At 42.7% G+C, this 26,607-nt stretch overlaps 1 protein-coding gene across 3 annotated transcripts in view; it reads right to left on the reverse strand.

Moving 5' to 3' along the window:
* UBXN8 (UBX domain protein 8) overlaps positions 1-26,607 on the reverse strand; it is a 50,200-nt gene that overhangs the window by 10,755 nt on the left and 12,838 nt on the right. For all 3 annotated transcript variants that reach the window (XM_082608855.1, XM_082608854.1, XM_082608853.1), the window contains exons 5-9: positions 25,562-25,699; positions 24,071-24,112; positions 16,942-17,016; positions 11,018-13,775; positions 10,528-10,743 (exon numbers count right to left, since the gene is read on the reverse strand). In XM_082608855.1, the coding sequence (XP_082464981.1) occupies positions 13,608-13,775; positions 16,942-17,016; positions 24,071-24,112; positions 25,562-25,699 (423 nt within the window). In that variant the 3' untranslated portion in view covers positions 10,528-10,743; positions 11,018-13,607. The remainder of the gene's footprint in view (positions 1-10,527; positions 10,744-11,017; positions 13,776-16,941; positions 17,017-24,070; positions 24,113-25,561; positions 25,700-26,607) is intronic.

Genomic DNA, 26,607 nt, shown 5'->3' on the forward strand with positions numbered 1-26,607 from the left:
ACAGCTAATAAATACATGAAAAGATCAACATCATTAGTCATTGGGGAAATGTAAACTAAAAACAATTGAGATATCACTTCACACCCATTAGAAAGGGTATAATAAATAAGCCTTTCTTATTTATGAACAAATAACAAATATTGGTGAGAATGTGGAAAAGTTGGAACCCTCCCACATTGCTATTGATAAATGTAAAATGGTGCAGCCACTTTGGGAAACTTGACAGCTTCTTAAACGTAAAGTAACTATGACCCAGCAATTCCACTCGTTCACAGTTACTCGCGTAGATGGTTAAAATACACGTTCAGGGCTTCCCTGGTGGCGCAGTGGTTGAGAGTCCACCTGCCGATGCAGGGGACACGGGTTCGTGCCCCTGTCGGGGAAGATCCCACATGCCGCGGAGCGGCCGGGCCCGTGAGCCACGGCTGCTGAGCCTGCACGTCCAGAGCCTGTGCTCCGCAACGGGAGAGGCCACAACAGTGACAGGCCCGCGTACCAAAAAAAAAAACAAAAAAAAAATGTTCACACAAAGACGTGCATGCAAATGTTCACAGCAACATTAATTATAATAGCTGAAAGCTGGAAACATTCTAAATGTCTGTCAACTGTTCAATGGATAGACAAAAATGTTACACAATAGTAAACCAGTATTAATAAAAAGGAGTGAAATGAAACATAATACAACATGAACTTCAAAACATGCTAATGAAAGAAGCCAGACATGACAAACTACACATATTCCATTTCTATGAGATGCCCAGAAAAGGCAAATTTATGGAGAAAGAAGGAGATTAGCCCTGGGACTTCCCTGGTGGTCCAGTGGTTTAGACTCTGCGCTCCCAACGTAGGGGGCCCAGGTCCGATCCCTGGTCAAGGAACTAGATCTCCAATGGCACAATGAAAGATCCTGCATGCGGCAACTAAAGACCTGGTGCAGCTAGCTGAATTAATTAATTAAGTAAGTAATGTATGTTGTTGCCTGGCCAGTGGGAATGGGAATTAACTGTAAATGGGCATGAGGGGTTTTGTTAGAATGATGAAAATGTTATAAAACTGGTTTATGGTCATGATTGCACCTTTTGGTAAATTTACCAAAAATCTTTACCCTTGAAATGGGAATATTTCATATGTAAAATATACCTCAATGAAGCTGTTTACAGAAACAAAACTTGTGCAGTGCAACCAAACCAGGCTTTACAGGGAAATTTATAACTAAATGCTTGTATTGTAACAGAGGAAAAGCTGAAAATTAATTGAGCTAAGTGTTTACTATTCCATAAAAGTTAAAAGGTTAAGAGCAAATATCAAAAGAAAAGATTCAAAAGAAAATATCAACAGAACCAAAGTTGGTACTTTAAAAGATTAATAAAATGAAGGAAAACATTCAGGGGCACAAACAAAAGCATGAATTTGCAGAATAAAAGAGAAGTGATTAAAAAGTCTAGAGGGTACTATGAATAATATCTGCCAATAAATTTGAAAACTGAGCAAAAAAGAAGTACTGAGCAAATTACTAGGGTATTTTGACCTTATCAAACTGACTCAAGAATAAATGGAGGGGGGCTTCCCTGGTGGTGCAGTGGTTGAGAACCCACCTGCCAATGCAGGGGACACGGGTTTGAGCCCTGGCCTGGGAGTATCCCACATGCTGTGGAGCGGCTGAGCCCGTGCACCACGGCTGCTGGGCCTGCGCTCTGGAGCCCACGAGCCACAACTACTGAGCCCACATGCCACAACTACTGAAGCCCACGTGCCTGGAGCCCGTGCTCTGCAACGAGAGGCCACTGCAGTGAGAAGCCCGCGCACCGCAACGAAGAGTAGCCCCCAGGGCTTCCCTGGTGGCGCAGTGGTTGAGAGTCCGCCTGCCAATGCAGGGGACACGGGTTTGAGCCCTGGCCTGGGAGTATCCCACATGCTGTGGAGCAGCTGAGCCCGTGCGCCACGGCTGCTGGGCCTGCGCTCTGGAGCCCACGAGCCACAACTACTGAGCCCACATGCCACAACTACTGAAGCCCACGTGCCTGGAGCCCGTGCTCTGCAACGAGAGGCCACTGCAGTGAGAAGCCCGCGCACCGCAACGAAGAGTAGCCCCCAGGGCTTCCCTGGTGGCGCAGTGGTTGAGAGTCCGCCTGCCGATGCAGGGCACATGGGTTCGTGCCCGGGTCCAGGAGGATCCCACATGCCGTGGAGCGGCTGGGCCCGTGAGCCATGGCCGCTGAGCCTGCGCGTCCGGAGCCTGTGCTCCGCAACGGGAGAGGCCGCAACAGTGAGAGGCCCGCGTACAGCAAAAAAAAAAAAAAGAAAATATGGTATATACATACAATGGAATATTATTCAACCATAAAAAGGATAGATTCTGATATATGCTACAACATGGATGACCCTCAAAGACATGCTAAGTGCAACAAACCAGGCACAAAAAGACAAATAATGTTTAATTCCACTTATATGAGGTACCTAGAATAGGCAAATTCACAGATACAGAAAGTAGAATAGAGATTACCAGGGGCTGGGGAAGGAGGGAAGGGGAAGTTACTATTTAATGTGTAGTATGTTTGGGATGATGAAAACGTTCTGGAAATTGCTGGTGGTGATGGTTGCACACCATTGTGAATGTACTTAATGCCACTGAATTATACACTTTAAAATGGTTAAAATGGTAAATTCTGTATATTTTACCACAGTAAATTTTTTTTCTTTTTAGAATCAGCTTGTTATAGTCACACACATAGAATAAGAAAAAAACAAAAGCCTGCTGGGCTTTTGACCAGGATTGTAGTGTCTATCACTTTGGGGAGAATAGATGTTTTCACGTGGAGTCTTCCAGTCCATGGAGATGGCATATACCTCCTTTAAGTCTTCCTTAATTTCTCTCAACATCGGATTATACTATTTGGGGTATAAATCTTGCCATCTAGGGTTTCCCTGGTGGCGCAGTGGTTGGGAGTCCAGCTGCCGATGCAGGGGACACGGGTTCGTGCCCCAGTCCGGGAAGATCCCACATGCCGCAGAGCGGCTGGGCCCGTGAGCCATGGCCGCTGAGCCTGCATGTCCGGAGCCTGTGCTCCGCAACGGGAGAGGCCACAGCAGTGAGAGGCCTGCGTACCGCAAAAAAAAAAAAAAAAAAAAAAAAAGTTGCCATCTAACCATATTTCATTTAATTTATTTATTTATTTATTTATTTTTGTGGGGTTTTTGTCTCTGGGGTCCTACCAACCTCAACACTTGGAATCCTACACATGTTGGAACCAGGATAAAACCTTAAAAATCATGTAGCTATTGCCTTCCTCCCACCTGTTCCAGAAGGGTTGATTGTGGTCCAATTTTCATGTATTTGCCAACAATTTCAATCTTACGTCTGCAGCCACAATTTCTCCTCTGAACTCCAGACCTAGTTAGCTGCTTCTGCAGCCCCTCATCCTGGATGCCCCATGGTACCTGAATCTGAACATGTCCAGAACTGGGCTCAGCACTTCCCTGACCTGGTCCTCCTCCAGGCTCCCCTGACCTGCGTGAAGAACATCACCACCACCCCCTGCTGCCAGGGCCACAATTTTGGGAGGCCCCTTGCCACCTCTTATGGCATCCCACCGCCAATCAAACATCAAGGTTAGTAGTTTCTTCTGCCTAAATCACAAAATCTCTCCAAGTCCCCTCTGCCTCCTTAAGTTTAAATGTCCCATGGCTCTCAATGGACCCCTGCAAAAGAATCCTCATTAAATCCCCCAAATCTGTTCTTTCTTTGTTCCAATCCATGCTCCCTGAAGCCAGAATGACCTTTAAAAAATGCTTTCTCATTTAACTCCTTTGCTGATAGGCTTCCAACAGCTCTACTTTAAAAAAAATTAGTAGTTATTATTATAATTATAGTTAACACTTATTGAAAATTTATTACGTCCTAGGACCTGTTCTAAGGACTTTATACATAGTAACTCAGTTAATCCTCACAACTCTAAATACCCCCATTATACAGATGAGGAAACTGAGGCTTAGAGAAGCACCTCTAAGGCTTTTGCATCAGCTATTTCCCCATCCTTGACTCTTCGATCTGGATGACTGCTATTCAAACTTCAGATGGATACCTTGGGGAGCATTCTAGGACCTCCCTCACTAGGTCAGGCCCTCCTATGACACACATCCCAGTTTGTAATTATATATTGTTTTGGTGGTGGAGGATCACTGGATTGATGTCTGCCACCCCAATCGGCTTTAAATTCTATGTTTTACTCTTCACTGTGTCCACTGAATTCGACATGTAACAAACTCTTGCTCAGTATTTGTTAAATGGATGGATGAAAAAGGTTTTCAATCAGAGGGGGAATGTGGTCAGATGTGCTTTAGAAGGATTTCTCTAATGTGAGAGTTTGGAGGTGGTGAGACCCAGTCACTGCCAGCCACTGGATTCAGGAGTGAAGAGGGTTGTCTGGAGGAGGGGAGTGGCCGCAGGGATGGAGAGCAGACAGTGAACCTGGGGAGGGTTTAGGAGGAAGATAGGGCAGGCCCTGATCATTAACTGGATGGAGGTGAGAACAAGGGAGGGGTCAAGAGTGACTCGCACGTTTCTGGCTTAGACACCTGGTACCTTGACCCCAGGTGGGGAGCACCTGGGAGGAACGAGGCAGGCGGGGTTGGCAGAGCAGGTGGTCCCTAGACCAAGTCAACAGCAACATGGAAAAGTTCTCAAAACCTTTGTGCCCAAACTCCTCTGTGCCCAAACTCTATCTAGCTCAGTTCTGTGCGCTTGTCCAGTCTCACCCCAGACTCAGGGCACGTAGCCCACAGCTCCTCCCCCAAGCCCCACTCTTTCTCCTCGCAGGGGGCTTTTAAGACTCAGCTTCCAGAACGTCTCCTCTGGGATCCCTCCCCAGGCCCGCCACCCCTTCCTGAGATTAACATGTTCTCTGCTGTTTCCCGGGATTCACTGCATCAGCCATGTTTCTGTGCCTATCTCTCCTATTTGATGTTAAAATGCTGTTGTAAAACATGATACCATTCTGTTTTAATTTCTAATTGTTTACTGATAATAAATAAAAATAAAAGTGATTTTTAGTATCGTGCTTGTATCCAGTAGCCATATTAAAGCCACTTTTTTTTTTTTTGCGGTACACGGGCCTCTCACTGCCATGGCCTCTCCCGTTGCGGAGCACAGGCTCCGGACGTGCAGGCTCAGTGGCCATGGCTCACGGGCCTAGCCGCTCTGCAGCATGGCACAAACCCGTGTCCCCTGCATTGGCAGGCAGATTCTCAACCACTGCACCACCAGGGAAGCCCAAGACACTTAATTCTTATACTTAGAAATTACTTTGGATTTTTTTAAATTACAAAATCATGTTGTCTGTGAATACAAAGCTCTTTTCTTCCTTCCTAAGCTTTGTGACTTTTCTTACATGTTTCATCATTGTATTAGCTAAGACAACCAATATTTCATATTAGCTGTAGTTTTTTTTTGGAGGTGTTTATCCATTACCACTGTTTTTTTAAGGCAACATACAGTTGGGTGCTATTCTTTAAATCCAATTTAGGGACTTCCCTGGTGGTCCAGTGGGTAAGACTCCACGCTCCCAATGCAGGGGGCCCGGGTTCAATCCCTGGTCAGGGAACAAGATTCCACATGCATGCCACAACTAAGAGTTCGCACGCCGCAACTAAGACCCGGGGCAGCCAAAATAAAAAAATAAATCCAATTTAACACTCTGTCTTTAACTGGGGGTATTCAGACTATTTACAATTAATGTGATTATCAGTACAGTTAGGTTTAAGTCTATCGTCTTGCTCTTTGTTTTCTATTTGTCCCATACATTCTTTTTTTCTTAATTCTTCTGGATTAATTAAATATTTTGTATTCCATTTATCTATTTAGTGGCTCATTAGCTTACTGTTTTGTTACTCTAAGTGGTAGCTTTAGGATTTGTGGTATACCTTTAACTTAACACAGTCTATCTTCAAGTAATATTATACCATGCCACATACTGTACAAGAACCTTGTAATATTTCTGTTTATCCCTGCCCAAACTCTGTGCTATTGTCATACATGATGCTTTTGCACATATTAAAAATCACAGGGACTTCCCTGGTGGTCCAGTGGTTAAGACTCCGCGCTTCCAATGCATGGGGCACAGGTTTGATCCCTGGTTGGGGAACTAAGACCCCACATGTGGTGCAGTGCTGTGTGGTGCTGGGGGGGGAATGGGGGGAAGAGAGACAAAAAAAATTTTAATGAGAAACAAAAATCACATAGAACATTACTGCTTTTGTTTAAACAGTAGATTATTTAAAGGGATATAAATAATAAAAATCTTTAAGACTTTTATGTATTTAGTCATTTAAATATAGACTATTTCCAGGGCTCCTCATGTCTTTGTTTAGATTCATATTTCACTCTGGTATAATTATTCTTCTGCCTTAAAGATTTACTTGTAGTGCAAGTCTGCTGGCGATGAATTCCTTCAGCTTTTGTATGTCTTAAAAAATACTTCTCCTGCCTGACAGCCTTTTTGGATGTCCAATACTGCACCTGGCAACTGAAATCTGATTTTTTTTCTTTCTTTTTTTCTGCCAAAAAAATTTTTCATGGTTTTTTTTTTTTGGCCATGCCACATGGCTTGTGGGCTCTTAGTTCCCCATCCCGGGATTGAACCCGGGCCCACGGCAGTGAGAGCACCAAGTTCTAACCACTGGACCGCCAGGGCATTCCCAAATGACTCTTTTTTTTTTTTTTTTTTTTTTTGCGGTACGTGGGCCTCTCACTGCTGTGGCCTCTCCCGTTGCGGAGCACAGGCTCCGGATGCACAGGCTCAGCGGCCATGGCTCACGGGCCCAGCCACTCCGCGGCATGTGGGATCTTCCTGGACCGGGGCACGAACCAGTGTCCCCTGCATCGGCAGGCGGACTCCCAACCACGGTACCACCAGGGAAGCCCATGAATCATTTTTTGAAAGATATTTTCACTAGGTATAGAATTCAGTATCACTCACAGTCTCAGAGCCTCAGGCCTATGGAGGCCTCAAATTCCACTAACAGTGGGCTGGCTGCTGTTACCTTGTGCTCAGGACAGGGGCTGGGTGTTAGGCTTCCTTGTATCCCTGTGCCCCCCTCAGCTTTCCATGGTCCCCACATACCTGTATCAGAGAGAGGGTCCTCCTCCACGCTCTGACCCCGTCCCCGGTTGTAGACAGCTGTTGCTTGTGGCTGGGTGCTAAACTCATGGTACGAGCAGGTGAGACGCTGTTTGTTCCAATTTGGCCTCAAATCTCAGGCAGGCCCTTTGTACTTTGGCTTCAGGGGTGAGGTTTTCTTGGCATTCCTGTTCCTCCTGCCTGTGGCCTCCAAACGCGGGCTGATAACTGTGGTGGGCCTGGGGTGCTTGTTCTTTGCACCATCCGCAGCAGGACAGCCTTCATCCGGTATCTGTATCTGCCCCTCCCCCAGCAGCAACAAGTCTTCGCCTGCGTCCTGGAAGAGGAAGGTGGGTTTTGCTTTTACTGTTTCTCTAGAAACAGTAAATCTCTGCCGGTGTCCTGTGGCCATAGTACCACAGGGGTACTGTGGTACCCCTGTGGGGGTGTACCACCCCCAGAACCTTAAGACTCCAGCTCTGCGGGGGAGAAGGATCCCGGGAAGCTAGTGGGGCTTTGAGCTTGTTCCTGCGCAGGCACCAATCACCGCCTCGTTTGCACGGAGGTCGGCAGTGCTCTCGCCTTCTCGTGGACACCTGGTGAAGGCGGAGGGCGAACAGCTTTCAGGTGAGTGGGAACCGCCTTTGCGTCCGAGCGCTGGCTTCGAGGCACGTGACCTGTGCTCTCACAAACAGCCCACGCTTGGAAGGTCCTTGCGTCTGGTTTCACGCTCTGCGGTCACCATCCTGAATTCTTCAGTTTTGAGCAAGCGTTCTCGTATTTTCATTTTGCACTAAGACCCACAAATTAAGTAGCCAGTCCCGTTCCAAAGTGATGCAATAGCCCACGCTTGGCTTTTACAAATGTTAAAATCTTAGCTGAATTTTTCTTACCTGCTTATATAGCAGCTACCTTTTCTCCCATTGATGTGAGACAGAAGAGAGTCTGTGTGCCCCGTCTCTCCTCTCCGAGGATTTTCCCTCTTTGGAATTCAGTTTCTGTGTCTACCTCGCAGCCTCAGTCACCTTAGGGCTCAAAAATGTCACGCTTTTGTCTGTCATCCAGCCGTTTCTTGTCAGGGTGGGAGAAACATGTTTTGCAGCTTTCTAAGTAGATTTCTTCAGATCCTAAGTGCAAGTCCAAAACTGCTGTATGCTTTAGAACTTGCTATTTTCAGGATCTCAATTTCAGCTAGGGAACAATGAACTCATTAAGGCTAGTCTCTTCCCCTACACCCCACTCCCCGCCCCTTTAAAGAGGAATGTCACATTTCTTTTAAAATTTCCTTCAAATAAAGATGGCTTTATGCTTTTTATTTTCTTTTCTCCCCACAACAAAATATACCTTAGTGTCACTGTCAATAGTAGAACAGCCTGAAATGACGTTTATAGGTTGTTTCGATAACAGGCATCCATTGTATCATTAAACCCAATTACTCAATTGATCTCCCACATCAGTCCATGGCAGTGAGGGAGAAAGTTACGAAGTGAGGCAGGAACAGAGAGGAAGAGTAATAAAAGGAGGGGAAATTCTCTAAATAAGGATACGTGGCTTGTGTGCTAGAGATAAACAGGTTATAGCGTGCACTCCTCATCATGTTGACTGCACACTATTTTAAATAGCCGTGCCAACTACAAATCGGCACGTGCCATCTACCTCTACAAGGATTAAACCATGTGCTGCTGCAGCGGCTGACCTTCAACACCCCCTGAAAAGAGTTCAGATGAGGCCCTCTGCGCTCTGGGAAAAACTGGCGGAACAGGTCTTCAGAGAGTTCGATATTTTCAGGAGACGATTTTATGAGCCCAATTCTTGCATCTCCTCGTATCTAGAAAAGCACTGAAATCCCTGATGGTGACGTCTGCTCCTCCTGACAAGCTTCTGCCAAAACGCGTGCTTCACTGCACGCACCCCGTCACTAAAGTCACGGGGAGCACCGACCTCCCCCCGCCTCTCAGCCGTTACAGGTTCTCAGAGCTCCCTGAAATGCTGTCTCTCCCTCCTGGGCGATAGTCCTCATTTTGCCCCAAATAAAACTTAACTCACAACTCTCAAACGTTGTGCTTTTTTTTTTTCAGCCGACACTCGGAATATTCTTTAGTATACTTAAGATGTAGGGCTTCTAAAGTTTTCAGTATTACTCCTTCACTGAAGGATATTATTAAAAACAATAATAAACAGGCTAAGCTGAAATAGGATTCAAGTTACTCTTCTCTGGGGCTATTCTTTTTTTTTTTTTTTTTTGCGGTACGCGGGCCTCTCACCGTTGTGGCTTCTCCCGTTGCGGAGCACAGGCTCCGGATGCGCAGGCTCAGCGGCCATGGCTCATGGGCCCAGCCACTCCGCGGCATGTGGGATCTTCCCGGACCGGGGCACGAACCCATGTCCCCTGCATCGGCAGGCGGACTCTCAACCACTGCGCCACCAGGGAAGCCCCTGGGGCTATTCTTTCAAAAAATCTAAAGCTATTTTAAGTCACACCTCTCTCATATATCACTTGACAAATTACAAGTCTGTCCCCTTTTTTATCTTAAGCTGTTGATATCTTTAAACATCTTATCGTGGAAAATGATACAAAAGTAGAAATAAGAGTATAAGGTACCTCAATGTACCTTTTACTTAGCTTTAATATTTATTCATCTATATCCCCACATACTGTCCTCTCACCCAACCACAATACCATCATCACACCTAGAAAAAATAATTCCTTAATCATGTTTCTAATTTTTCCAACTCATTGCACGAGGACTACAGTATAAAAGAATAGTGATATTAACAAAGAATCTAAAGATTTAAGGCATCTGTAGTTTCCCTAAATTCAGAGCAAGAATTAGATTTTGTCACCAAGGAAACAATTAACCATCTATTTTTAGCCCTTTACCTGTACACATGACTGATAGTGTTTTTTCTTTGTCTTAAAGAAAAACGTATTGCCAGGCAAAGAAATGGCCCTAATGTTTTTGTGTTAGAAATTGGGGAGTGGGGGGCTGGAGGAACCTTTATTCCACAAATTTTAGGACCTATTTGTTAATGACTGAAATTTTAGCTTTTTAAAAGATAACACAGATCTTTTTAAAATGGCAATAATTCTTTTCTGTAGTCAATACCCTTGGAAATGAATGTGGATGGACAACTGAAAATAAAGCCTGTGATCAGAACAGGTAAATATGGAAATGTTTGGATTTTTTTCTTTTGCATTTGAGTCTATTTCAAAGAAGTCTTTGAAAGGAACCCTGATAAAGAGATATCAACACCTAGAGGAACCAAAGAATCTATCCAGAAAAGTAAAAGTCATTCCTAAGGACGTCTTTATATTGTTGGGAGAAATGCCCTGAATATTTCTTGTACTAGTTATTTATTGCCACATAACAAATTTCCCCAAAACACTATAGCTTTACACAACGTGTATTACCTCTCCCACCGTTTCTGAGGGTCCGGAAACCAGGAGCAGCTTAGGTCTCTCATTAGGCTGCAGTCAAGGTGTCAGCCAGGCCTGCAGTCTCTGGATATGACTGGGGCTGGAGGATTCTCTCCACGCTCACTTGCAGAGCTGTTGGCAGGAGGCTCCCATTGCTTGACACGGGCTCCTCTCCACCGGGCTGCGAACAGCATGATTCCGTCAGAGTAACTGATGAGACAGAGACAGAGAGAACCAAGAGAGAAGCGCTGTCCTTTGTCATCTAATCTAAGAAAGGACATATCATTATTTTCGATTAATTCTGTTGCTCCTATGATCAACCCCGGTACATCACAGGAGGGAACAGCAGGAACACAACAGCGTGAACACCAGGACAGAGGGATCATTGGGGCCATCTGGGAGGCTGGCTCCACAGCCCACCCCCTCCCAAGGGACACAAAAGTCTCAACCCACTACGGCATCAGCTCCAAGTCCAGCATCTTACCTAAATCAGGTCCAGGCGAAGATGGGGCTACGGGAGTATACGTAGCTTGTAAGCGCAGCTCACAAGCAGTTCCTCCAGATCTGTAGGCCTGTGAATAGAGACGTTATTCCCCCTTCCCTTGCCTAGTATAAATGCTGATCAGACAGCACAATTCCTGCTCAGAAAGACAGAAAATGAACGGCACACAGAAGTTACTGGTTGGTGAGCAGTTCTGAAATCCAGCTGGGCAAGTGTTAGAAATTCCTTGACTAGAACTCAGTCCTCCTGCCAGGAAATGACTTTCCAACGGCTCTTGACTCGGCCTTCGGAGGCCTTGGCCTCACCTTCTGAGTCATTCTGTTACTGGACAGGTTTACAACGGAGCCAAGCCGTTTTCTCAGCTTGCTTCCCAGCAGTAGAATTTGAGGGGTCCAAAGACCTCTCTTCATTTTCACTTCTCTCTTTCAGTCCAAGCTGACCAGGTTATCGCTGATATATTTTTTTAAGCTTTGAATCATCTGTGAGTCTTATTCTGAGGCATCACCTTCGATCTGTCTCAGATCTTAACAAAGGATTTTACATTTACGCTCTTGGCTTAATCTTTAGACTGTGCTTTCCTAAGAGTGCTCTTGATTTAATCTTCACCCTGGAGGCATTTAATTTTGCATTATTTGGCATCTTGCAAACCAGTGAGCCTGGTTCCTCTTTAAGTCCCTTCTTTAACTTCTCTCTTTGCTCTCACATTTTTACTATAAGCAGCAAGAAGAAACCACTGGTATTTTCAATAATCTGGTTGGGAATATATTTAGCTAGATCTCTTAATTCGTTAGCTCCATTTTCCACTTCCCACATAACTTCACAAGCCCCGTTGCTGTTGGCAAGCTTCAGTTCCGTGCCACACAGGCCTCTCTCCACGAGGCTGACCGTAACATGACTTCTTCCCCCATGTGAGTGACCAGACAGACAGACACCAAGACAGAAGCCACAGTCTTGTAGAATCTCAGAGTGACACACACCATTTCTGTTCCCTTTAATTGGCTGCACAGACCAGCCCTGGTACAATGACAGAGAAGAGCACACTAAGATGTGGCAGCCAGGGGGCAGGGATCATTGGGGACCACCTCAGAGCCTGCTATCACATCTCCTAAGTAGCATAATTACTTGGTAGCTTTTACAATAATCGGTTTTTCCAAAAGGTCTAAAAATATGAGGTCTTTTGTTCTTTTTTAAATCGATGGCACATAAGCATAGAAAAGTCTGGCAGGACCTGCAGATTCGTAATGTCAGTCATGTTTATTTCTGGGTATTGAGATTATGGGTGATTTTATTTTTGTTTCTGTAACTTGGTTTCCCAACGCTTTTATAATTAATTTATAATCAGAATTTTTTTTCATTTTTTTCAATGTGGAATATTCCAGAGACAAAAAAAGGTAAAGGTTGAGACAACTTATTATTTTCAAACATTTTGTATGAAGCATTACTAGACACTAGGTATTTCTGAAGTGGAAAAAAGGATATAATCCTTGCTTTTAAGGAATTATGTATTTGGGAAGACAAAAACACAGCTATAATACATGTAATAAATTCTACAGAAGAGGAATAAAGGAGCATTAAATAAAGGGCAATAGGGCTTCCCTGGTGGCGCAGTGGTTGAGAGTCTGCCTGCCGATGCAGGGGACACGGGTTCATGCCCTGGTCCGGGAAGATCCCACATGCCGCAGAGCAGCTGGGCCCGTGAGCCATGGCCGCTGAGCCTGCGTGTCCAGAGCCTGTGCTCCACAACAGGAGAGGCCACAGCAGTGAGAGGCCCGCGTACTGCAAAAAAAAAAAAAAAAAAAGGGGGCAATACACAGAGGAGCCAACTTAAACTGACTCCTTAAGACAGATGGGAAAGAGAAATGGCATGGCTACAACAAAGGGCCTTTATACCAGCCTTGGAGTTTGGACTTGGCATTACAGTGCGTGGATACACCATTACAGGAGTATAAGCAGGGAAATGAAATGACCAGATATATTTTAAAAACTCCCCTACACTGGTTTCATTGTTTTATCTTTAAAAATACTGATCCACCTGGAATGTTGTAAATGTTACACTTCAGTGCAAGACAAAATGAAATAAATCTCAAACATTAGTTAACATTAGTACATACAATGTTTACTATCAAAAAGAACTTTAAAGCCTTAAAAGAGCTTTGACACGTCTTCAAAGTTTAATTTCTAGAATTACAGCAGAAAAAACATTCCTGCTGCTAAGACTTTAAAGAGCTTGGCTGAACTGTGAAATGTTCAATGTGGCAAAACCAACTGAAGAAGCAGAAACTGATAAATGGCATCAGCTAGCAAAAATACAAATGAATGAGCACCTGTGTACATGTCTATCTCGTTCTCATTTGGCACACTGTAAGATGGCACACTCCAAAAATCATTACATGCGGAGAGCAATCCTTTTCCAATCCTTTATGTCCATATACTTCCATGGAGATCAACATTAAGGTGTTTACTGCCTTGAATGCAATCAAGGTACGGCATGATTTTAATGTGAATCCTTTATTGTCCCGTAAGGTCACGGCATAACTGATTTAATGTAGAACAGGTAGTTCGCGTTTCTTAACTAGCTGCTCTGTTCTTTCTCTTCCACATTGAGTACAGTATCCACAGTTATTCCTATGTCCTGCAGTGACCAGCCTCTCTCCACTCCCAGAGCCCTTCTGGGAAAGGAAGTGCAAAGGCTGTATAGGGATGTGTGGTACCCAATTTTCATCATCCAGTCAAACAAGACCTAAAAGAGAAAAAGCTTAGTTATCAAATACTGTACAAAATTGTGTCCCTCTAGATCACCATAATATTTTACGATTCTTTCATTGTTAAATCATGCCCCTAGGAGTCATGAAACAGAACTTTCATACCTTTCAAAGGAACTTTCAAGAGTTTAAAGGAAAAGAGCACGCCATGAATTTTGAGATGTGAATGACCTTTAATAGCTGTGGTTTCAGACAAGGCCTAGGGACTACTGGCGCCTACAGACAGAAGCATTTAACAATTAAGAAAGCCCCAACCAAACGGAATGGAAAGATTATCCAATAAAAAGGTTAAGAACAAAAGGTTAGCATTTGGGAAAAAAGTCATTTAGATTATAATCTAAGCCAATAGTCCACATCGAAATCACCCAGGAACTGTCACAACAGACATGTCCACGTCCCAGAGACTCTGCCTTTTGATAACCCAATATTCAATGGGCCATCCCTATAAATGTATCACATTTCCTTTCATGAAGATTCCCTTAGTAATTGTCCAAATTTCCACTTATTATTGCCTAAAAACAATGCCTGCTAAAGGATGGTTTGTTGGTTTCGGAAGAAAGCTGAATGACAGAATGTTCTCAGGGGATGGTGGTATATCAATTATAGGTAATCCCTGACTTCTACCACCATCCATGTACCTACTGATATTCCATGTAATGTGTATTATGTCATAGAGTGACATAATTTTCCAATATATGAATATGCCTTCTTTTAACCAATCCTCCCATAAACACTTATACCTTTGACCATTTGTCTTATTTCCAAAGAATAAGTTCTCATAAATGGAATTACTGGGCCAAAAGATGTATTTTAAAATATATACTGATAAATTATCCCACAGTGGTCTGACTTACATTCACATGAACAAGTAATAAGAATCCCTGTTTTCTGCACACACTGGCCAAAACTGGGTACTATTCTTTTTAATCTTTGACAACTTGATAGGTAGAAAACGGTATCCATTTTAATCTGCATTTCTCTGATTCTAAGTGAGGCCTAATGTTCTACTGAGGTAATTTCTATTTTTTTATTTTTTTGGCTGTGTTTGGTCTTTTTTGCTGCGTGCAGGCTTTCTCTAGTTGTGGTGAGCAGGGGCTACTCTTCGTTGCGATGCACAGGCTTCTCATTGCAGTAGCTTCTCTTGTTGTGGAGCACGGGCTCTAGTGTACAAGCTTCAGTAGTTGTGGCACGTGGGCTCAGTAGTTGTGGCTCATGGGCTCTAGAGCGCAGGCTCAGTAGTTGTGGCACATGGGCTTAGTTCCTCCGTGGCATGTGGCATCTTCCCAGACCAGGGCTCCAACCCGTGTCCCCTGCATTGGCAGGCGGATTCTTAACCACTGCGCCACCAGGGAAGCCCACTAAGGTATTTCTTTTCCTTGATTTGTATAAGCTCCTTATAGAAAAAAATAATTTTTCCAAATTTTTAACTTGATGAACTTTATAGAATTTAAAATTTTTTATGTAGTCAAATCTGTCAGTATTTTCTATTATGCTTTATAATATTCTTGACATAGAAGGTTAAATGCAACAGTAAGGATAGAAAATTAGATAATTACAGAATTTTTTTTTAAATAAATTTATTTATTTATTTATTTTTGGCTGTGTTGGGTCTTCGTTTCTGTGCGAGGGCTTTCTCTACTTGCGGCGAGGGGGGGCCACTCTTCATCGCAGTGCGCGGGCCTCTCACTGTCGTGGCCTCTCACTGTTGTGGCCTCTCTTGTTGCGGCGCACAGGCTCCAGACGCGCAAGCTCAGTAGTTGTGGCTCACGGGCCCAGTTGCTCCGCGGCATGTGGGATCTTCCCAAACCAGGGCTCGAACCCGTGTCCCCTGCATTGGCAGGCAGATTCTCAACCACTGCGCCACCAGGGAAGCCCCAATTACAGAAATTTTTAACACACACATACTATGTTCAAATGCACTTAAACGTAGAAATACACCCAAATATTAGTAATTGGCTTTGGTGCCAGACTGCAGATTAAAATTTCTTTCTACTTTTCTACATTTTTCAAATTATTGCTAGTGAACACAGTATTGTTTTCAAAAGAAAAAAATAAGTCTATTAGAACAAAAAGAAACAAGCTTTAAAGAATGATCTGAAAACTACATACAAGCAATGGGGTTTAGGTTAATAATCCATCAAGGATAATAAGAACAAAGTTAATACCACCTGCTTCCAAAAGGTCTGAAAGCATCTTACCCACCAAGCTATGAAAATGTAATTAAAACAAAAAACAAATTAAAAAAAGAACTAAAAAAAATCTGAATGCAAAAATCACAGTTCAAGAAGGCTCAGCATACCTAATTCTCCAAATTTCTGCCACGTAGAGTACATATAAATCCCATTTACCAGGACTTCCCTGGTGGCGCACTGGTTAAGAATCTGTCTGCCAATGCAGGAGACACAGGTTCGAGCCCTGGTCCGGGAAGATCCCACATGCTGCAGAGCAACTAAGCCTGTGCGCCACAACTACCAAGCCTGCACTCTAGAGCCCACGAGCCACAACTACTGAGCCCACGCACCACAACTACTGAAGCCTGTGTGCTCTAGGGCCCATGCTCCACAACAAGAGAAGCCACCACAATGAGAAGCCCGTGCACCGCAACAAAGAGTAGCCCCCATGCGCCGCAACTAGAGAAAGCCCACACACAGCAACGAAGACCCAACACAGCCAAAAAAATAAATTTAAAAAGAAAAAAAATTCCATTTATCCTCACCTGATGGGAGTACAGACAACTGATAACACCTCCTCCCTGCATGGGAATAAACTATTGCCAAATTCAACACAAATATTTATCCAGGGCTTCCCTGGTGGTGCAGTGGTTGAGAATCTGCCTGCTAATGCAGGGGACACGGGTTCGAGCCCTGGTCTGGGAGGATCCCACATGCCGTGGAGCAACTAGGCCCGTGAGCCACAACTACCGAGCCTGCGCGTCTGGAGCCTGTGCTCCGCAACAAGAGAGGCCGCGATAGTCAGAGGCCCACGCACCACGATGAAGAGTGGTCCCCACTTGCCACAACTAGAGAAAGCCCTCGCACAGAAACGAAGACCCCACACAGCCATAAATAAATAAATAAATTACTAAACTCCTACCCCCAACATCTTTAAAAAAAAAAAAATTTCTCCAAATATGATTCTCCTCACCTGTGAACTGCAAGACTTAAAAAACCTTCTCCTCAGGACACGCCCACTTGGACATCGAAGAGCAACAGTCACGACCTGAGGAATAAAAATGTTCAAATGAGAATTCCAACTACTGCTCTTTGCAATTCCAAAACCACTACTCCTACGAAACACCTGTACACAGTTCTAAGAGCTCATGTGGAGTTTTGTAGGAATTTAGCTCTGAGAGCTGTACACAAAAATTAAGGTCCAGATAAAAATTCACCCTAAACACAGAAATAATTCTTCTAAACCTGAAAAACATCTTCCCACTGATTGAGGAGACCAGTGACCGAGCCTTCCAGAGAGGACACCGAGACGCAAGGCTTCTGTCTGCCAGACAATATCAAGACTGCAGCTGGGCTCTGAAAGTGACCTACCAAACCAAGAAGATCCAGGGCCACCTCAGAGTCTGCAGACAAGACGAACACTAGACTGGAAGGAAACAAAGAGCTACCCTTTTCACTCCAGCACTGTAGGCTGTGCTCCATGCCTACGTCATGTGCGCAAATGAGAGACAAGCCTGGAGCTGGTCCTGGTTTGCTGGGGCTGCAGGAGACCCCATTCCTGGGAGCAGCTTTGTCCATTTTACATGTTGAGTTTCCCCACCATCTTTCCTCTGATAAAAGAGCTAAACAGCTAAAAAGAGCTTGCAACGTGCTAGTATATTAAAGGACACTCTAAGGAGAAAAGAGTGGGAGGGACCGAGAGATTATCACACTAAGTGGAGTGAGAAAGACAAATACCATATGATATCACTTGTATGTGGAATCTAAATATGATACAAATGAACTTACGAAACAGAAACAGACTCACAGACATAGAAAACAAACTTTATGGTTACCAAAAGGGAAAGCAGGTACGGGGAGGGATAAATTGGAGTTTGGGTTTAGCAGATACAAACTACTCTATATAAAAGAGATAAACAACAAGGTCCTACTGTATAGCACAGGGAACTCTATTCAATATCCTGTGATAGGGCTTCCCTGGTGGCGCAGTGGTTAAGAATCCGCCTGCCAATGCAGGGGACACGGGTTTGATCCCTGGTCCAGGAAGATCCCACATGCCGCAGAGCAGCTGGGCCCGTGTGCCACAGCTGCTAAGCCTGCGCTCTAGAGCCTGTAAGCCACAACTGCTGAAGCTCGCACGCCTGGAGCCCATGCTATGCAACAAGAGAAGCCGCTGCAATGAGAAGCCCGTGTACCGCAGCAAAGAGTAACCCCCGCTTGCTGCAACTAGAGAAAGCCCATGTCCAGCAACAAAGACCCAACTCAGCCAAAAATAAATAAAGCCAAAAAAAAAAAAAATCCTGTGATAAACCATACGGACAATATGAAAAAGAATATGTGTATATATGTATAACCGAGTGACTTTCCTGTACACCAGAAACTAACACAACACTGTAAATCAACTATACTTCAACTTAAAAACAAGAAAAGATGACGATTTAGTTATTAATTCTCATGTTCATTATTTGCCGTTAGGAAACCCTTTACTATGGTCAACATTATCCCAACTGTCCTGGGAGTTCTGTGGCAGCACAGTTTGCAGAAATGGTGGTTTTATAGCAGCACCCACCACCCTTCAGGAAAGCCACGTTAGAAAATATTTCTATTCAAGTAGGTAAGGTGTTTGATCCATACCCAAATCAGTGCAATCTTTAGCTCTGTCAGTACTTCTACTAAAGAAAATTTTATAAAACAAAGAAATCACAAACTAACAATCACTGATTAAAAGCCAATTTTGCTTATTTTTAGAAACAATAAAACTTAACTTTTACAGTGAGGTTTTGTTCAAACTTTAATGATCTGATAGGATACTTAAAGCCAAATGCTTTAAGAAAAACTAAGGTTAAAATCAGTGAGTCAGGACCTCCCTGGTGATGCAGTGGTTAAGAATCCGCCTGCCAATGCAGGGGACACGGGTTCGAGCCCTGGTCCTGGAAGATCCCACATGCTGCGGAGCAACTAAGCCCATGAGCCACAACTACTAAGGCTGCGCTCTAGAGCCTGCGAGCCACAACTACTGAGTCTGCGCACCTAGAGCCCGTGCTCCACAACAACAGAAGCCACCGCAATGAGAAGCCCGCGCACCGCGACGAAGAGTAGCCCCACTCACCGCAACTAGAGAAAGCCCGTGCGCAGCAACGAATACCCAGCGCAGCCAATAATTAATTAATTAATTAATTTTTAAAAAATACAGTGAGTTAACATTTTCTATTATGATTAAATACTTAAGAGAAATGAACTATCGTTGTTTGAAACCCAGCTACTGTTCTGTTATTACAATTACTGTGAAAGGTGGGTGTACAATTTCTCCTAAGATTACTGACAGTCTAGTGGACTGGCCTATGAATGGGTAAAAGGCCTGGGACACAGTGCAAATTGGAAAGTAAATCACTGTCCCAAACACAGATTATTAAATGAAATCTAAATGAAAAGTAGCAGCAGTAATTAAAATGTAGTTCCCCTTAGAATAAAATAAGATAGCATACAATCATGAGAATAGTTGCTATGGTATTACGGTAACAATAATGATGATTTACAAAACTATTTTCAAATTATCTTAAATTCTACACTTATTGTCTTTTCAATTTAAAAGTAGAAGAGTAACATATGGTGACTATTCTATTGTGAATTCTAGACTAACCATGAGTTAGTTCTTCCTCTCGTTTAAAAAAATCTTACTGTATTATTTTAGAACTCTATGGATAGTTGTAATACGAAACACATAACAGGCACTTTAAAAAATCAGGGTATAATGCTTAAGATTTGCTTTATGTTTCAGATTCCCCACTCCCTTATCAGAAATCCATGTTAGCCATTAGTTCACTCATCTATTAGTCTGCTCCTAAGTCCAAGCAGGCTTCCACTATAACAGGAATTTTCTCATATGGCTCATTATTATAGAGCCACAGCTACTACATATACAGAAACACACACACACACACACACACAGTGAAACCTTCATTCTGTTCTGATAACCTTTAAAATGAATGTTAGTCCCTTCCCGAGCAACAAAGAATTATAAAGATGTCCCTCACAGCCACTATGGAGAACAGTATGGAGGTTGCTTAAAAAACTAAAAATAGTGCCCGCTTCGGCAGCACATATACTAAAATTGGAACAATACAGAGAAGATAAGCATGGCCCCTGCGCAAGGATGACATGCAAATTCATGAAGTGTTCCATATTTTTTAAAAAACTATAAATAGAATTACCATATGACCCAGCAATCCCACTACTGGGCATATACCCAGAGAAAACCGTAATTCAAAAAGACACATGCACCCCAATGTTCATTGCAGCACTATTTACAATAGCCAGGTCATGGAAGCAACCTAAATGCCCATCGACAGATGAATGGATAAAGAAGATGTGGTACATATATACAATGGAGTATTACTTAGCCATAAAAAGGAAAGAAATTGTGTCACTTGTGGGAACATGGATGCACCTAGAGACTGTCATACGGAGTGAAGTAAGTCAGAAAGAGAAAAATAAATATCGTATAATATCACATATGTGAAATCTAGAAAAATGGTACAGATGAACTGGTTTGCAAGGCAGAAATAGAGACACAGATGTAGAGAACAAACGTATGGACACCAAGGGGGGAAAGTGGCGGGGGGTTGGGGATAGTGGTGTGATGAATTGGGAGATTGGGATTGACATGTATACAGTGATGTGTATATAATAGGTAACTAATAAGAACCTGCTGTATAAAAAAATAAAATTCATATATTAAAAAAAAAGATGTCCCTCAATGGCCTATATGGGAAAAGAATCTAAAAAAAGAGTAGATATATGTATAACTGATTCACTTTGCTGTACACCTGAAACTAAAACAACATTGTAAATCAACTATACTCCAATAGAAATTAAAAAAAAAAAGTCCCTCTATTCTGTGGGGGGACACCACACATTTAATGGGCCTAACTTTAATAAGGAAATAGAGAATTTCCTGAAAATTATAACCTCCAGTATTCCTAAAAGTGAAATTATTCTTTTACATATGGATTCATGAAATAGTTGTGTGGCTTGAGGATTAAAATATATTAGTTATGACAGGGCAAGCTTTATGTATGATGATATTTCATGATTATGATACCAGAGCAAAGCTGCAAAGTTGGCCAAATACAAAATGGTACTTTGCAGAAAGCCAGAAACAATATGACTACATGACTTATAAACATCCTAAAATCTTGGGTAACTGTGGCAAAGCACTCATTGCCTACTCCAAGTGTGCCTTTTTAACTTTGAAAACACTTCTTTAGGGTGATAGGGTGAAGGATGGGTTAGAAAGGCACACTCCCCAAACTAGAATGCTTTCTTTTTCTTGTTTTTAACTTTGATGATGATAATGACTCTCCACACTTAAGGTCTACTTTCACTATTAGGAAACAGTCAACCACAAGGGAGGGGAAAAGCCAGGCAGATGTCCAGAGGGACCAGGCTAACTGCCCAGAAACAGGTCATTAGATCAAGAGTAGGATAACAAGGTCAATGAGAACAGGAGCGTTATTGAAAGAGGGACTGGGACACTGAGAATCATCCAAGGAGGTAAAACTAGTGGCTGGTGAATGGTTAGCGGGAATTAGGAATTTATGCTTTGAATTCTTAGAAATCTATGAGCAGTAACAACTGCACAGGTGGAAAATGCCTTGCCCAATGATGATTCTAATAGAATCAAAATCTTCCAATACTTATTTGCTTTTCTTTTTTGCGGTACGCGGGCCTCTCACTGCTGTGGCCTCTCCCATTGCGGAGCACAGGCTCCGGACGCGCAGGTCCAGCGGCCATGGCTCATGGGCCCAGCCGCTCAGCGGCACGTGGGATCCTCCCGGACCGGGACACAAACCCGCGTCCCCTGCATCGGTAGGCAGACTCCCAACCACTGCACCACCAGAGAAGCCCCTTATTTGCTTTTCTTGATTAGTGTAGAATACACTGTAAAAGTATCAACCAGTATCAACCATATATTAGCAGCACTCTTCATAAAGCTTCATTACCTAATATAAAGTTGCTTGTACCTCATTAATACTATATATATACAGTGCATTTAACTATATATATACTATATATATATATATATATATATATACGGTGCATACATTTAACATGTAATTTTCAGGTAACAATTATTTACCTTAATTTTGTTGACTTTATTAACCAAAAAAAGAGCAAAGAGGACCAAAAATCAGAGCACAGCCGGAGAAAAAGCAAATAGGAGCAGGAAGAAGAAAATAGGGATAGTACTGCTTGTAGCGAAAATAAAGGAGAAGTTCTGGCATAGCCAGAGGGCCAGGGCTCTCCCAGCAGGGACCTCGGAAACTCCTGCCTATGGCCTCAGCTTCAAGTGAGGAGACGGGATGAGATCTCATTTAGGTTCATCCCAGCTCTAAAATTTCATTACTCTGACATACACTTTACTAAGTGTAGCACAAAACGTCATCTACCCAGTATGGGAAAAGGGTAGAAAAGAAACAAAGTGGAATAACTATGAATAACTCTTTTTTTTTTTTTTTTTTTTTTTTTTGTTTGCTGTACGCGGGCCTCTCACTGCTGTGGCCTCTCCCGTTGCGGAGCACAGGCTCCGGACGCACAGGCTCAGCGGCCACGGCTCACGGGCCCAGCCGCTCCGCGGCATATGGGATCCCCCCAGACCGGGGCACGAACCCGTATCCCCTGCATCGGCAGGCGGACTCTCAACCACTGCGCCACCAGGGAGGCCCTGAATAACTCTTATAAAGAGGAGAGCAACATCCACTGCCTCTGGCTGGAGGTCTCTTGACCTTTTTAGGGGCACAGACCTGAGATTCTGAAGAAGAACACTGTCCTTCTACCTATAATCACAAAAAGGTACAATTTCAAAGGATTCACTGACAACCTGATGTCTATCATCACCTTTGGTGACAGACTGCTGTCCTGTAGGAGTAACATCACGTGCTTTAAAGCCCCATTAACTTCTTAAGAGGTGTTCCCTGTCAACCTGAGCTGTACTTAATCACTCCTGTATTGTAAGTGGTTATTATGGATACCAACCCAGAGCTTAAGGAGAGGTGAGGGTGCAGGAGGCTCAGGACAAACATGTCATGGGTATGGATTTGATGGGTGTAACAGGGAGGAATTAGACGTTTGGTTTTTCCTTAAATTGAGTTTCTCCCGGGGACTGTGATTCTCCTGGGGATTGATTGCACACTTCATTGTCTCTATTTCTGTATGACTTTCAGATTTTCCTCAGACATCCAAAATACTAAACTTAAATGTTGCAAATGTGTTGACAAAAAAGAGACCCTCCTACGGCTTTCATGGCTGCCTCAAAAATGGTTTTCAGAGAGTGTAACAGTTGCTGAGCCTCAGGAAATGGAAAACCATCCAGCTCTCCTTTGCCTAAGCCACTTCGTGGTTTTAAAGACACGTGTTCCCGTACATTAGAGACTGTCTGAAACTGAGCTGGGCAACTGCAGGAAGGCAGCATAGATTATGACAAAGTTGGGCAGAGGGCAGCTCAATGCAGGGGGGGGGGCTCAGTCCAACCCCCCCGTTCAAACACCAAACCAGCCTTCAATTCTAACACCTACAAAGTAGCTGCATTCTTCATTTTCTCTTTAAGGGGAAAACTACAATTTGAAGTCATCTGCCTATTTTGATTCTATTTTAATAGGTAACTCATTTGCTGACCTAAAGTTTTGGAAAAGCCCAAGCATCCTATCTCTGCCTGAAGAAGTGGGAGGGCTTTAAAACACAAGCTCGGCAGACAGCAGGCTTCCAAAATAGGACTCGCAATGAGGAGTTTGATATTACCCCATATTCAAAACAAGGTCTAATCGTAGTGCAATCACATAAACACTATGCTGTCTCTCCTTTCTAAACCCAAATTTATTTATTTATTTATTTATTTATTTTTTGGCCACACTTCACGGCCTGTGGGAACTTAGTTCCCAGATCAGGGATCAAACCCAGGCCCCAGCAGTGAAAGTGCCAAGTCCTAACCACTGGACCACCAGGGAATTCCCATCTAAACCCAAATTTAGATAAAATGTACTTACTTGATATTAAAGAAAATAGAAAATATATTTAATTTTCAAAGAGAAAAAAAATAAGCTTACTTCTTCAGCTATTTCAGGAGGTTCTTCAGGTAAATCAAGAACCTAAAGAAAAATAAGTATTTAGTAACAGGAATGTAAACAGTTTGAAGAAGAAAAAAATAATCTCAACATGAAGAGTTCCTTTGATATAGTGTTTGGACATATCTATCCTTAATGAAATATTTACTTTTAATATATATTTATAAAACATTTACAGTGAGAACGAGACTCACTTAATAAACATTTTTGGGTAAGCAACTTTGTGCTAACAGTAGATCATAAAAACAGGATTTGAGATGATAGCTACCAATCTATACACATTTAAAGAACTCCGTGTTTATGATGTTCCAAGACATTATACAAAAATGTACTACTTACAGAAACAGGGTAAATATTAATTAAGTTCAATAAGACCCCCAAATTATTTTGGTTCATACATATACACAGTAAGATGAGTGCATATTTATTTTTCTTCACCAGCATCTTCTAGGGGACTGGATAACCACCATTCACTTTGGTTGCTTTCATGATTTACTCATGTTTCCCTATTTCTGTTAATCTATTAAAAAAACAGATGTACAGACCATTTTCTCTCATTAAAACACTTGTTATGAACAATTTCACCTCACCTCCAGGGATGCTTTTTATTTTTTAATACCATAGATTCCATGTTTTATAACATTTTGTCTAACAAACATTAACTGCATTTATTAAATAAACCATTTGTTTTTCTTTGGTATAAAAAGCATATGTGACAGTCAACCAAAGGTTACCATCAGCATGAGATAATTTGTGCTATTAACAAAAAGGAAAGACTCTTGAAATTTTAATTAGTCCTACGGACTAAATGTTAGACACAGTTCAATGATCTGATTCTTACTCTCAAGCTCCATGAAGGGACCAGGAAAGCTCAGACTGAAAAGCAATATGTTAGAAACTACTTTTAGGGACTGGATAGCCTACTAGCTTTCCCTAAGACTCAATAAAAAAAGACTTATTTCAACCTTAACCAGCTCCAAATCATAGTTAACTTAGGGATTAAAGATTTGAGAGAAAAAAAGGAATAAACCTGGGCATCATTCCAAAGTGAACAGTTGCTAACTCATTCCCTAGAAGGGCCGCGGAGAACAGCGATACACTCATGTTAATAGTATTAGCCACTCACTAAATATGACTTCATCGTGTCTTACCTACCCATAGGAATATTTCCCTTAGTAAACATAATATTTTTCATTTCTATATAATTTAATTACTTCCTCAAAAGAACTATTTTCTAAATTTATCACCATTTATCTTCCTAGATTCCTTCTAAAGTTTGGCTCAGAACATTAATATTAATATTAAACCAGAAAAGTGACTCTTAATGAAGCTGAAGCTTAATGAATCCAGATGAAGACACCATCTGGATTAAAAGCCAGTCCTAATCTTCCCTCAGTGTAACACTTTCACCCACAGAACAATACTCTTACTGCACACGGATACAGCTCAGTGAGCAGGCATTAAGTAATGAACCTCCTTCTGCGTGGGCTGCTCAGCGGATGGTGAAACTTTGGTTACAGGCTTAGGCAAATTCCGTCTCTTTGCTGCTTCTCTGTTTGATGTTTCAGAAGATGTTTGACTCTCCCTTCCAAGCACCAAATCTTCATCGCCCTGGTCAAAAACAAGACAAGTTCTAAAGAGATGCTCTCTATCGACTTTATTCTATTCACAATGGTTATTTCTTTTACCCTGATGGCATTTCAGTAAAAAAAATATAATTAAGTCATTATTAGACCCAGAAATTTAAAGCATTATCTCCTTAGACCAAAAAAAACATGGAACTTAACTAACGTCTCATAGAAACCACCCTGATCCAGCTCTGGGGCTCCCTCTGAGAGTACAAGGCTGAGAGGGACCATTCCATTTTAATTGACCCCTAAGTTTTTCAGTAAGAACAAAGAAGAAAACCTGAATGATATCCTTTCCTCCCTGCAGTAAAGGAAGCAAAGCAGTGCAAGAGATTGTTTCTTAAAAAGGCTGTAAAGGGCCTCCCTGGTGGCGCAGTGGTTGAGAGTCTGCCTGCCGATGCAGGGGATACGGGTTCGTGCCCCGGTCTGGGAGGATCCCATATGCCGCGGAGCGGCTGGGCCCGTGAGCCACGGCCGCTGGGCCTGCGCATCCGGAGTCTGTGCTCCGCAACGGGAGAGGCCACAACAGTGAGAGGCCCGCATACCGCAAAAAGGAAAAAAAAAAAAAAAAAAGGCTGTAAAAATAGAACATGTGTGTAAAAACACAGGTCTCTGCGTGTGACCAGGCAATACTTCCATAGCTGCGTGTGGCCCTAGTACCTTGTTATATATAAATATTTTAGCTCTCAAATTCAAACTTTGATCTTCCATTTGAATTAATCACTTTAGGTGGGATAGGATTTTATTCCAGAAATCTTAAAGATTACTTTTTATTAATATTATCTATTAAAACCTTTTCCTTAGCAAGATAATTCACTTAAATGTCAAAGTCTCAAATATATACTTATTAGTTCAATAATGCCTTTCTTCTATATGTACTGACCTTTGAAA

This window comes from Mesoplodon mirus (assembly GCF_964341445.2).
Source record: "Mesoplodon mirus genome assembly, chromosome: 20".
NCBI lineage: Eukaryota > Metazoa > Chordata > Mammalia > Artiodactyla > Ziphiidae > Mesoplodon > Mesoplodon mirus.